General features: G+C 35.6%; 1 protein-coding gene across 2 annotated transcripts; it reads right to left on the minus strand.

Moving 5' to 3' along the window:
• Positions 1-4,651: 4,651 nt before the first annotated feature.
• On the minus strand, positions 4,652-6,628 carry LOC107913166 (gibberellin 20 oxidase 1-D). 2 transcript variants are annotated; one of them, XM_041117308.1, is made up of 3 exons: positions 5,856-6,628; positions 5,436-5,754; positions 4,652-5,330 (listed from the first exon to the last, which is right to left on the minus strand). In XM_041117308.1, the coding sequence occupies exons 1-3, from the start codon at positions 6,407-6,409 to the stop codon at positions 5,067-5,069; spliced, it is 1,137 nt and encodes a 378-aa protein (XP_040973242.1). In that variant the 5' UTR covers positions 6,410-6,628; the 3' UTR covers positions 4,652-5,066. The 2 variants fall into 2 exon arrangements, with proteins under 2 accessions (XP_040973242.1, XP_016697143.1); XM_016841654.2 differs by having other exon boundaries at positions 5,436-5,757; positions 5,856-6,621.
• Between the last annotated feature and the right edge of the window lie 7,684 nt (positions 6,629-14,312).

Genomic DNA, 14,312 nt, shown 5'->3' on the forward strand with positions numbered 1-14,312 from the left:
ATTGCAACCTATGCCCTTTCATAAATATCTTCTAGGGGCCTTGTGCCTCTCACAGGCACATCATCAACATCCATTTTAGGTTCTAGCTGCTCAAGTTCAGCTTGATTAGGCACTAGGTCTTCTGAAATTGCTTCTGGCTCATTTTTCTCCCAATTCCAGCAGGCTTTTTCATCAAAGATGACATCTCTGCTCACCTGGACTTTGTTTGTCAAGGGATCCAGAACCCTGTAGCCCTTTTTGACTGAGCTGTAGCCTACTAGAACACCTGGTTGAGCCCTTTTAGAGAGCTTGTCTCTCTTTGCTGCTGGTATTTGTGCATAACACAGGCAACCAAACACCTTCAGATGTGCCAAGGAAGGCTTGAAACTGAACCAAGCCTCGAAAGGTGTCTCGGATGCAAGAGCTTTGGTAGGAAGCCTGTTCTGAAGGTAAACAGCAGTGTTTACTGCCTCAGCCCACATGGTCTTGGGCAGTTTCTTTTCAAACAGGAGACATCTGGCCATATCCATCAGACTTCTGTTCTTTCTTTCAGCTACCCCATTCTGCTGAGGTGTGTAGACATTTGTAAGCTGATGTTTGATACCAGCATCATTGCAAATGGCTTGAAACTGAGCTGAAGTGTACTCAGTGCCATTGTCTGTCCTTATCGATTTCAGCTTGCAACCTGTTTCTGTTTCTACAGCATTTTTGAACTTCACAAACACTTGAGCTACCTCAGACTTGTGTTTTAAGAAGAAAATCCAGCAAAACCTTGTAAGATCATCAATAAAGAGGATGAAATACCTGTTTTTGCTGAGTGATTCAGTCCTCATCGGGCCACATACATCAGAGTGCACCAGCTGCAGTCTTTCAGTAGCTCTCTAAGCTGAATTTGTAGGAAATGGCAGTCTTGCCTGTTTCCCCATCTGGCAAACTTCACACACATCATCATGCTCCACTGAGCTGGTGAAGTTCTCTACCAAGCCCTCTTTGGCCAATCGAGCCATTGATCTGAAGTTGGCATGTCCAAGCCTTTGATGCCAAAGCTTGAAGTCATCAACAGAAGTTGTGTATGCTGAGTTTGAGTCATTTGCCCAGTAAACCTCAAAGCATTTATCAGTCATTGTGACTGTCATAAGGCTTGATCCACTTGGATCAGTAATGTGGCATTGTTTGTCTTTGAACACAACAGAATAACCTTTCTCGAGCAGTTGAGCTATGCTGAGAAGGTTTCTGTCAATCTCTGGCACCAACAACACATTTGGAATGATCTTGTTGCCTGTGGGAGTACATATCAGCACTTCTCCTCTTCCTTCAGCCCTTATAAACTGACCATTTCCAACCTTGACCTTGGTTTTATAACTTCTGTCCAAGGTTTTAAACAAGGAGGCATCTGGTGACATGTGGTTAGTACAACCACTGTCCAGCAACCAGCCTTTTGAGCATTTCTTCTCAGCAGCTAAACAGGAAACAGCAAAGACTTGTTCTTCTTGGTCACTACTGTCCTCAGCTACTCGAGCTTCAACCTTTGATTGCTGAAATTGATTCTGCCTTGGCTTACTCCTGTTTTTACAGACCCTTTCAACATGGCCTTTCTTCTTGCAGTGTTGGCATACTGCATCTGGCCTAAACCAGCATCTGTCTTCTGGATGGCCTAGCTCCTTGCAATATCTGCAGGGCTGGTCATTGCTCCTTGCAGCATCAGGCTTAGGCTTGCTTTTCCAAGGCTTTTTGCCTCTTTGAGCATTGGTGCTCGAGGCTTCTCTGGCCTTGGCTTGAAATGCACCTTCTTGGTGATCTTCAGCTCTGCTAGCTCTCCTTTGTTCCTGAGCATAGAAGGTGTTGATTAACTCAGTCAAAGAGATGCTAGCAAGGTCTCTTGAGTCCTCTAGGGAGGATATCTTTGCTTCATATTTCTCAGGCAAAGTGGAGAGGACTTTCTCCACAATTCTTGCCTCATCAAAGTGCTGACCTAGGAGCCTTATGCTGTTAACCACTGCCATAATTCTATCTGAATACTGCTTCACTGTTTCTTCTTCCTTCATCTTCAAATTCTCGAAATCCCTTCTCAAGTTCAACAGCTGCTGTTGCCTTGTTCTCTCAGTGCCTTGAAACTCCTCCTTAAGCTTGTCCCAGGCCTGTTTTGGAGTCTCACAGGCCATAATTCTGGTAAAGATGACATCTGATACACAGTTCTGAATGCAGGACATGGCTTTGTGCCTTTTGGTCCTCTCATCAGCATGTTGTCTGATCTGAGCTACTGTGGGATTAGCCCTCAGTGGTGCTGGCTCAGCATCTGTGTTAACAACTTCCCACAGATCAAAGGCCTGCAGGTAAGTCTTCATCTTTACCAGCCATATGTGAAAGCTTTCTCCATTGAAGACTGGTGGGGCTGCTGGTGAAAATCCTGAAGAAGCTATCAGGTTCCTTGGTTTAAAGCAACAGGTCCACTAAGACAACGGCTCTAGATACCAATTGTTGGTGCAAGAGGCAATAACAGGCTGTTTTTATCTTGCTTGTATAGCAAGCCTCGAGCCTTGGTGAAGAAACAAACTCGGAAGCAAAAAACAGAAAATGAAGCTAGCTAGTGAATAACAGAAAAAAGAGAAGAAGATTGAATGAAAATGAGCTGATTTTCTTCATTAACTCATCAACAAAGCATTAAGCCATTACATATATCAGTCAACAAGTAAAACAAACAAGTAATCACCTAATAACATACCTAACACCACTAAATTGCCTAGTAACTTGGTAAACTTGATTGAAAAACAAAAACTTCTACCTAAACTTGTCATTCAGCACCTAATTACATCAAAATACAGTTACCAACTTAGTTCAAAACAAACTAAAACACAAAATGTTCATTTGAGTAACCAAATGAAACAATGCAGTTTCGGTTTGCTGTTAAAGCACGATCCCTGCATGGCCACCTTGCATGGTCACCTTGGCTGCTGCATGGGGATTGACTTCAACAGTTTATGAGTATTGTCGGAATTGTTAAGTATATCTACCATGATTGTGAGCCACTGTATAATGACTATTCATCTGGGGGAAATCTTGTTGGGAAAGACAGATCAAGTTTAGCAATTAAATGTGATTTGTTATATTTTTATGTTTCAGTTCATAATTTACAAAGCCTGAAAAATATTACCAATTACGACTTGACAATTGGCAAGCTTAGGAATTTGATATTATTCATTGGCTGATTTTTGTCCAGTCAGCATCGCTAAAATTTTCCTATCAAAATAAGTTTACAAATTTTTTAAATAAGTTGATAACTTGCCAACGTGTATCAAAACATTGGGATAGTTTGCAGCATCTCAACTTGGCATAGTCGTTTAGCATCTTGATAGTTCGCCCTTCAATAGCTTAGAGTATGCCAATTAGCAAGGCAGCTCATGTCTTGCGTATCCGTGAGTCTTTTTTGTATTTAGACAATCTGCCAGATAGTCCGTCAATGGTTATCCACTAAATAGTTCACTAACTGACAATCCGTTATTCTTCTTGCATTTGGCCTGTCCGTCAAATGACCCACACCTGCGGGACTACTTGTTCTTGATTTGTTCGCAAGATAGTCCGCACTTTGCTTGTCCGTTATATATGCGAGCTATTGCATGAATGGTCATTTCGCAATAAATCTTCTATAATTGGAAAGATTTTTTTTTATTTTATGAGTGGTTGATTTAATCATATTTAACTCTAGATTTGAGATGAAAGATGAAAACTCCAAAAGAAGAAAGAAATAAAATTATAACAAAAAGGAAATATTACTTCTAATTTTATCACAGAAACAATCCACTGTCTAAAATTTAAAATTTTTTCTGACTTTTAGATCAAAATTAAACCTATGGTTAAAATTAGATATTATTTTATTTTAAAAATATATTTTTATATTATATTTTCTTTCCTTTTACAATCATCTTCGTCGAGTTAATTATTATTATATATAAACAAAAGAATGTTGCAGCATTTAAAGACAAACACAACGACAATGGTGCTCGTATTCCTTTCTATTCTATATATTAGCACAACCTTCCAAATCTCCAGATATATATAAATAAACAAATAACCCAATAAAGTATTGGCAGAAGAATACATTTTACAGAGAAAAGCTAGCTCTGCCATTCAATCGGTGGGTGAGCTCTTCCTTTGGATTTATTTGGCAGCCTTAAGCCCCATGTAAGTCCAACAACTTCATATGCAACAAGATCATTAATTGGTTGATGCAACTTCGGATCAACACATTTGTAATCGAAAAATGAATGATATCTTTTTTGGTATTTAATCAAATCTTCACTGCTGTGAATCTTTGAATGAAGATAGGCAGATATGGAGAAAGATCAAGTAGCCTAACGCAATAAATCAAATGGGAGCGAGTAGTATGTAACTTTGACTAACTAATAAACTATAAGGTGGTTAAGAGATCAATAATATAACCACAAAAACATTGAGTGAAGTTAAAGAGAAATAATTTTTTTATCAACCTTTTTATTTTGATGAAGTTTTTAATTGAATTGATCTTACGAGAGTGTAATGTTTCGGACATATTGACTGAATTTTGTAATGCTCCGATGCGACAATCCTATGCAAAGCTAAAGGTTAGCTTTTATAGGATTGGCTGAGTTTTGGTTCTACGAGGCCATACCTAAAAATAAAAAACTAAGCCAAAGTATGAAACAAAATATATAACGACTTGCAATGGAAGAAGTTGCATGAAATATAACAACAAAAGAAAGAGAACCTAGCAATTAAGTAGCCTAATTTTGTTTTTACATGAGGAGAGGTAATTCTATGCTTTCTATATTCTCAAAGGAGATACAAAAAAAAAATTAGTGATGGTGGAGCTGTTTATTGGGTTCCTCGTAGCATCTCTTGTCTTGTATTTCATTTCATCACTTAAAATGCTTGTCACCTGATCCCTTATCCCCTGACCTTGCCTTCAACTCGTAGCAAAAATCCCAGCTCTTGAATCAGTTTTCTGTCCACCCATCAAGTGTCATGTTCTTGGCAGAGAGGCCAGTGATATGGCAATGTCTGTTTTGTAATGACACCTAGCTAATTTACAACACGGTAGAGACAACAGCGGTTCAGCGGCTTCTCTGTTGAACCCAGTTTGAGAATACTTCAAGCGTATTCATGTCAGCTCTGTAGTGCTTTTGTGTGAATTCAAGCAGCATAGGCCATGTAAAATCTGGATATACTCTGGGGCTATTTGCGTCCACCAACTCTTTTGGTGGGGTAACCACTTTATCACCCTTTGGGCACAAAAAGAAAGCAAGGGATTTTCTTGGGGTGTGACTGTTCACAACCGCCCGGTGCAAGCAACTTTTGTATCTTCCATTTGATAAAGCCTGAAAATTAAACCCACACAGCTTAATCAACATTACTCCAAAACTTAATCACCAAAGCATTCCTACACTTAAAGAATGCACGGATTAAACGGAAAAGGATCTTACCATGAAGGTGTCGCCAATGTTAACAACAAATGCTTCGAAATTTGGGCTGATTGAACGCCATTCGTTGTCTACAAACACTTGAAGACCACCAACTCGGTCTTGGTGAAGGATGGTTAAAGACGTTGGATCGCAATGAGGCCCCGTTCCTAAAGTGAGGTCTGGTTTTTGGCAAAGCGGATAGTAATTCAGCCTCATTATTGAATCATTTTCCTCAAAAAATTCCCTGAAATGCGCTCTGCCTACGCCCAGACTGATGGCTAAAAGCTCCATAATCCCTAGAGAAAGCTTGCTCATAGCCTCGCAGTAGCTCTGGTATACCCTTCTGCAGGCAATTAAACTCAAGATTTCAGCATCGAGGAGTATAATAACAATAAGCAGAAAAAATGACACGGAAAACTTTACAACATTCGAATTTCTTACCCGAAATGCCTGAATTCATCTCCCATTTTATTAACAAGGTAGTCTTCAACCATCGTGGATGCGTTTCTCTGAGCTGAGTAGCGAAAAGAAAGTGTTTCTTTCCAAGGCAACTTGGAGGAGAACCTGCCGGTGAAGCTGCTGGCATATCCACAGTGCTCACCAACTTTTCTCTGAGCCCATTGCTTTTCGCAGAGTGGCAATTCAAAGAAGTTATCCATGTACCTATGAGCATCGGCCACGAGTGTGGCATCGACTCCATGATTAACTACAAGAAAGAAACCATGCTGTTGACATGCCTCGCCGACAAGCCTTGAAGCTTCCATCGCAGCAACAGGGTCACCAGAGAGGAAACCTTTAATGTCAATGAGTGGTACTTGGAGTTCTGGTGCACTAGCGCAAGGCTTTTCGTCGTCAGGCCATATAAATTGTTGTGGTATGCAGGATTGGTATTTAAGCACAGAAGCATCAAAAACTAGTTGTTTTTGCTCATCTTTACTGTCGTCTTTGAGATGGTGAGGCATGGAGGCTATGCTGGAGACGCAGTCAATTGCCATTGCATGAAGTGTAAATATTTTGAGGCCTAAGAAAGATGGATATATTTATATACTTGAGTGATTTTAGGAGTAGTTATGGGCGGTAAGAGATGGACTGAGACAGAGAAAGGAATAGTTAGTTATTGGAAAGAAGAGGAGGGAGAGACATAAGTTTGAGAGGTGTGATGAAAGAAACGCCAAGGCCGCTCTCATTGGGGAAATCAGTGCGCAAATTTTGGAATCTTATAGCTCCTCCCCCCCTCTCTCTATCTCGCTCTATCTCTATCTCTGTTGAATTTATTTATTTCTTTATTCTTTTTTTGCAAACAAGGGCTACTTAAAAGGGAGAATTGCAGTTTTGGTGCTTTGTGAATTGAAAAAATTAAGAAAACTGCTACAGGTTGTAGGGGAGGTTGTCTTTTTTCCTTTTCTTTTTAATTTTAAATGTTTGCCAGGAAGCGTTTCCATGATATTTGGCGTTTTATTAGTGGAGAGATATCCTAATGTCACCTGTACTAAGACCTCACTATTTTATAGCAGCGGGCGTCCTTGGCAGTCAGACCCATAGATCTCTGTACCTAATGGCAAAGCCCAATATGAGACAGCATTATGCATGCTTTCCCTTATAGGACGACCCGTCGAACCACACTACACCCCACTGATTATCCAATTATACATACACGTGAGCAACCAAATGCTGAAATTCACCTTAATTCATCTAACTCATCATGTATCATTTTCAACTTCTTTCCTCAGTATTATTAACCCTGCTAAAAGGACAGAGAAACATCAAGATAAACAGCACGTTAAACTTGCCAAAGTAGCGAGCACCCTGAAAGAGACTGGCTTTGTTGTGTTGTGACAGAACCCAAAAACTTTGTAGCAGTTATAGCTGACTTGTTACCAGAATAATTGTCAATCAAACATAGTACTAAAGGAAAAGACACAAAATTTTCTGTTTCATTTCATATCACCAAGATCTTTCATTGCAACAAACTGACAACAAGAAAATATCCTGGGAGTTAGCTTTCATATTTCATGTCAAGGAAACACAGAAACTATCACAGGACTTTGAGCAGCGTATACTCGTCACAGCTTTTTTTTTTTGGTTGGGGGGGTAGGGCCTTAAACTCTCAATGATTTGTGATAGTGCTTCTTCAAGCCTATGCTACGGATGTCTGGGGTTTCGCCAAGACTGAGATGCCTATTTATTATAATGCTCCTCCAAGGGGCTAAAAACAACGTTTGCCAACAAGAAAAAATATCTTTTCAACAGCTTTTGACAGAAACAGCCAACTGTTTAGGATTATTTTGGGTATGAAAAAGGCTTTTGGGCAGTCAAAACTAAATAGGACCTTTACCCCTAACAACAGTTTTCTTGAAGATAATCTAAGTTGTTGCCGACATCTTGAAGTCACATGTCTAATTATCGTGCAAGGGACTTTTGACTGAAGCATAGTAAACTTTGAAACTGTGTTAATCATTGTCATGTTCTGGATTCTTCTGCTCTTTTGTTTTTGGGCAACAAATTGTTATCATTTTATGCATATTGTCAAAGATTTGTAGCATATTTCATCAGTTTCCAGTTAAACCAACTACTATACATTGAGCTAACATATAGATGGCGAGTAGAGTAACATTTTGGTACATTAATTTATCCATAACAATCCAAGAAAAAAAATTAGCGCAACCTAACAGCCCTGTTTCTTGCTGTTCAAAATTTGAATTTCCTTGTGCCTTTTAGAGTTCACTGTCTACTGAACAAATTTTATTTTAAACCCAAGCTAGATAAGGCTATAACTTTATTTATGTAAAATGATATATATATATTTGGTTTTAATCTACAGCTACAAGACATATATTCTCATATATGTCACTGCATTTTTATATTTTCGATATTGTGGTCCTGAATTTGAGTGTTATGTCACGTTATTAATACTACCTACCACATTTTCTCTATCATGTCTTTATAATTATATATAGGAAGACAAAATGACGAAAAATGATGGATAATTAATAATGTCATAAAAGTAAAGCAAACAACAAAGGTAAAACAACAATAGATGAAGAGAATAGAAAGGAAAGTATGTATAGCAACTAATGGTTGGAAGGATTTTTTTTTTTTCAGTTATTTAGATTGAGTTTGAATCTTAAAAATTTTATTGTTAAGATGGGTTTACTTGAATAATATCCTTTATTCTAATCTTTTATATCAAAGAAAAAAAGAGTTGATTGGCATGGACATTGTTACCAATGCAGGAAAATGTGGGTTTGAGTATACTGAAGCGTATTATCTTCCTATTTATAGGTAAGGGAGGGGTTATAAGTAGTTCTAGGCATTTTTGTGTCACAAAAAGTAGATAGGATCAAAACCTATAATAAAATTATTCAAAAGAAAAAAGAAGAGAGAGAGAGAAGTGTATATTATTTATTCATCAACAAGATATCTACTATGTTTCTACAAAGTTTATATTTATAAATATAAAAATATTTATAATAATCCCAGTTCGATATCTTGTTGTCAAGCATATTCACTTTTCATGTCTCATAATATATCACTTATAAGCGATCAAAATTATATACCTATACTTAACTTTCAAAACAGAACAATCCAATGCATAATAGTCATGTTTTTTATTCATATCTCATTCATTAGAATTAATAATTAAGTTTCATTTGAAATTCTCAAAACTGCATACCCCACCACTAATATAAAAATTTTGATCAAATCTTTTAAATTAGCCAGTTAATACAATTTGTCTTCAAATTTTCCCCTATTCTACTGTTAGGCTACTTTGACTTTCTTCCATTAGAAAATATTTATCTTTTAGTACAAAATTTATACAATGTCGTTATTTGTTCTTCTTCATAATAAACTTATTAAGAATTTTATACATATAAACTTCATCTTCTAATTATTTTTTTATATTTTTAATTATTTTTTAAAGTTGAAACAGGAAACCTAAAATTAGACTGACCTATCTCACCAAAACTTATTTTTCTCATTAATTACAATCCAATTCATTACACTTTTTCTTGTATATAAAACTAGAATTATAAAGCTTTGATTTCATGTTTAGTTCAAAATTTAACTCAATTCCTACAAATTTTTCTGTAAAATTATAAATTTGCAACACTGTTGCTGTCTAGAAATATGTTTTATTGAGATTTATAATAATTTAGCTTTGTAGTTTACTATATAAATTAACTAACACAATTAAATCATATTTTTTCTATACAATTTAACCTTTCAACCCTTTAACATATTCATCAATATTTTATTAGTCTATATCTTTATTTTCGTCGAAACCTAACATGGTCAGAAATTTCCAAAAGAATAATTACCTCTTTCTGACAAGAACATCACTTATTTACTTCTTTTTTTCTTTTTGTCACTAGGGGTGAAGTTAGAAATTTTTTTTTAAGGGGTCAAAATTAAACTGTAATTTTTACAATAGCAAAGATGCAATTTTTAAAGGATTAAATCAAAATTTTATCATTTTTAGGGGGTCAAAGTACAATTTTATCTTTACTAATTTAAAATTTTTAAATTTTTAAAGGACCAAAACAAAAAATTTAAGAAAATTTTTCATTTTAGGGAGGTCAGGGCCTACCAGTCCCCTAGATTAGCCCTTGCCTGTCACACCTTCATCACTTCCTTTCAATTTTCTTCAATTCTAACTTCTAAGGTCTTAGCTTCAAGATGATAAACAAACTCTCTAAGATCTTTATTTTACTTTTTCTCTAAGGTAGGCTATGAAAATTCCCAAAGTTTTAGTGTGAACTAGTGGAATTTAATGACAAAAGACTAAAATGAATAAAAGATACAATTTATTTCTATAGGAAGGCATTTGTTCATGTAAAGACTCATAATCCATTTCCATCAAGTAAATCCAAGGGCACCAATTAAATGCACATCTAAGGGCATTTTGATAATTTTACTAAAAAATATCTCTTATCAAATGATCATTTTGCCTTTATCATTTTTAACATTTACAATTTCACCATTCACACTTTGGGAAAAAAATGCAACTTTGGTCATCCAACTATTCCATATTTTTTGTTTAACCCCTCAACTTTTAAATATTTATAATTTTACCCCTTTAGTTTCCACTTCTTTACAATTTAGGCCACACCCCATATTAATATCTCCCAACATAGCATTATTTTCAACTTCCTCCGATATCCAATTACCTTCCCTACTAATATTGATAAATAACATTTTATTTACTCTAAAAAATCTAGCACATATTTTTCTCGAAATAATACTACTTATAACCAAGGAGAATTTAGGGATGTTACATTTTATTTATTATTTTTGAATCCAATTTAAGGACAATTGTCTTCTTCCTTTTTTTTTAACATCAGTTGTAGAATTTAAAAAAATCAAGGCTAGTGTACCAAATAATTATTTATAGGTTAAAATGACTTGTGGTCACGTCTTCAACATCAATCTTGGGTTCGAACGCCGAAGAAGTCCTATCCTACTCAATAATTAGAAAAAAAAAAGGCCTTTAATATTTAAATAATGTGGCAATTTGGGTTATTCAATTGTTGAAGCAAGGGAGAGAGAAAGGGTGGCAACTCTAAGGGTGTAACCAAGTCGAGTTGAGCTTGAATATTAATAAGCTTGAGCTGTACTTGAAATTTGAATCTCAATATTCGGTTTAAACTCGATCTAACATCATTTTTTAAGTTTAAGATCGACTGAGGATATAATTGAGTTAATCGGGTTGGAGCTCGATTTAATTTTCGTACTCAAGCTTGAACTTGGGTTCGATAAGCTTGTAGACATGTAAACTTGAGCTCGAGCTTGACTCGATAATTAATGCTAGGTTTGATTATATATATTAAGGGCAATAACATAATTTCATAAAATTAAAATATTTAAAATATATATTGAAAATGAAAAGCTTGATAATGCTTGCGAGTTGTTCTAACTGAGTATTACTAAACTCGTATTCAGCTCAATAATTATCAAATCGAGTTAGAGTATTTTTCAAGTTGAACTCGAGTAGCTTGCTAGTACCAGTTTTAGGTGAAGCCAAGAATTTTATTCAAGATGAAAAATGTAATTATAAAATTTTGGGGGGCAAAGCTAAAAATATTGTGTTAAAAATACTTAAATTAACTTATTTATTTTCGCAGGGGTAAAAATTTGAATCTTTCATTTAACTAAAGTCTTAAATTGAATGTTTTACCTTCTACAGGGCCTAAAATCACAATTTTACCATTCGGCGAAGGGCCAGCCAGGCAAGGCATGAGAAGAAATTCAAAGAAAATAGGAATACGAGGGTTTAATAGCGAAATTGATATAATTCCTAATACAAACTGGGGAAGAGAACACAAAAGTTTGGAAATGGTAGCCAAGAGCCCCGTCCTTTTCTTCAAAACTCCAAAACCAAAATCAATGGGGATTCTCTGCCCCCCATTTGTAATGTGGTTTAATATCCCACCACCAGACCCACCAACAAATAATGGTACAGACAGGGAGAAAAGCAAGCAATCTTTTTAGTGGATAAATAAATTGGAAGATGGAACTGTGTTTGTCCTAATTGTAAGCACCTCTTCAACTACTGTTTGTACATGGATCCAACCTTGTTGGGTATATCAATATCATGGGATCTGCTCTTTGCTCTTGGCCTCAACTCAAATTAATTTGCCCCACTTGTTTATGTGCATCACATTATGTCTACTCCACCATCATGTTACATGCCTGCTCTGATGGAGAGTTGATGCCTCCTCTCCTGGCTTGTTATCATATGTCCTCTAGTGTTTCTAATTTTGGATTTTGCCAAAGCGTAGGCCACAATATTTATTCTACTTCAGACAGCCATTAGCTTGCTGCTCTGTGTCATGTGTGTGGATTTTGGACAAGTTGAAATTGACGATGAACTATATGAACTATATGTGTCTGGGATGTTTCTTGATTTGAAGGAAAAAAACAACAATTATGTAGGAAAAGAGTGAACATGACAGACATTCAGTCATTAACGAGTTGAGTCCAAAAATAATGTTGTCAAAACCTACATTAAGTGGCTTCTATATAAAGCACTGAAACAGGAGAATGAAGAGATAGTTTCATATGAACAGGTCATCGCTTCATTATGACTTTCCAGTTATGATTCAACAAGTTCAAGTGGACCTTTGTAGTTAACCACACTGCACCCATTCAAGAATTATTACTATTATTTGTTGCTTGAGAGATAGTTGTCTTCCACTATACTTAGCACGCATTGTATATTTACCTTTAATACGACATTATGAACAAAATATATCTGGTAAGAAGAAAATACAAATATTTTATTATAAGAAAATAAATAAAGATGAGCAAGGACGAAGCCAGAACAAATTTTTAAGGGGAATCGAATGAAATTTTAAATTTTTATAGTCTATATCTTTATAATTTTTAAAGAATTAAATCAAATTTTTATAATTTTAAAGGGCAAAGTGTAACTTTACCTTTATTAATTTAATTTTTTTAAAAAAAAATTAAGGAGTTAAATAAAAATTTTACATTTTAGGAGGGTCGGAGCTACCCCTAAATCTGCCCCTGAAGATGAGGAAAGGGAAAAACATAAAAAGTTTAGTGACTTTTCCAAAGTTAATCATCACTATGGAAAAAAATATATATTTAACAACTCTTTTAAAATAAATTTTACAATTTTGTAAAGGTACTTCTTATGAATATAATTTATCTCTATATAAACTAGAAGAAATGGAAAGCTAGAATCAATCTTTAAGATTATTAGGGTATTCAAATTATATATAATCACCTAATATTTTAATTGAAAAGTTAGTTATATTAACAATAATATAGGGACCGAATTATGTTAGAAATAAAAGTGTGATGGTTAAACTTTAAATTTAAATATAATAGAGGGACTAAAACTGAAATTTCACCATTTTTTAAAATGTAAAACGGAAAGCATTATGATGATGCACGTGTCAATAAAGAAAGGCTATTAATGCATTCCTTTATAAAGTTATATAGATAGTAGGAGTTATGTTTTTTCTTTAAAGAAAAGTTATGGAGTCAAACAAGGCATGTTTTTTTCTCATTCAGGTTAAGTTAACCATATTTATCCTGACAAATCAATTTATGAGTGTAAATGTATGTTTTGATCGAGTTTTGGTCCAACAGTTTGTCACTTGTCACACGCAGATACTGGACACCTTTCCACATGTAAAGTTTGTAAATTTCAAAGCCATGAATGCTATTCCTTTCTAGCTATTTCTAGTTGAACCCCTTTATGTTGTAGCTGGCAATGATAAGGGAACAGTTAAACAGGGAAAATGGCATCTTTTTTAGATTTCCATATGCACTGAAAATTTTATGGAAAAGCACGTTGCTAGGACCCTCCTAATAGAAGAAACTTATTTCCTGAAGTGAAGAGGGTATTGTCCGAAAGTGTCACGTCCAAAGAAAGGTAGAAATGCATTGAAGAAAGACCTGGATGATACAAATTAAATTGCATGGTTCGAAAGCCACGCAGCCATGCTGTCCCAACATGCTTCCTCCCGTTGAGTGCTTGCTGTGCCATTATGTCACTTTTGGGCTTTGCTGGAGAGCGTTGGCTCGCATTTCATAGGAAAACTGTAGGCACGAGGGACACCATTTTTTTGACATCAAAATTTGCATGGTGCTCATGCTTGTCTTAGTTGTACCATAAGAGTTGGTCGGGACACTACCAGTGGATGGCTCTCATGTCTCAAATTTGAATCATCCAAATCTCATCAGCTCAAATGGATCTACGAACTCACCTTGACAAGTGAAAGCCAACTTCTCTTTTGTCCTTGTCGTAAATACTCCATCGGACCAAGTCTTCAAAAAGGATGAATAGTATTAAAAATCAATTTATTCAATTGAAATAGCTAGTCAATGAATTCGTTGAGGAAAGTTTTGAAGTAGTCACTTTTATCA

The sequence above is a fragment of the Gossypium hirsutum genome, chromosome A07, assembly GCF_007990345.1.
Source record: "Gossypium hirsutum isolate 1008001.06 chromosome A07, Gossypium_hirsutum_v2.1, whole genome shotgun sequence".
NCBI classification, from domain to species: Eukaryota; Viridiplantae; Streptophyta; class Magnoliopsida; order Malvales; family Malvaceae; genus Gossypium; species Gossypium hirsutum.

Bases quoted from the DNA above. Each gene is read 5' to 3' on its own strand.
- LOC107913166 (XM_016841654.2), bottom strand. From the start codon at position 6,409: ATGGCAATTGACTGCGTCTCCAGCATAGCCTCCATGCCTCACCATCTC. The intron at 5,758-5,855 runs GTAAGAAATTCG...AATTGCCTGCAG, and splicing joins GATGAATTCAGGCATTTCGG to AAGGGTATACCAGAGCTACT. The intron at 5,331-5,435 runs GTAAGATCCTTT...TTTAATTTTCAG, and splicing joins ACATTGGCGACACCTTCATG to GCTTTATCAAATGGAAGATA.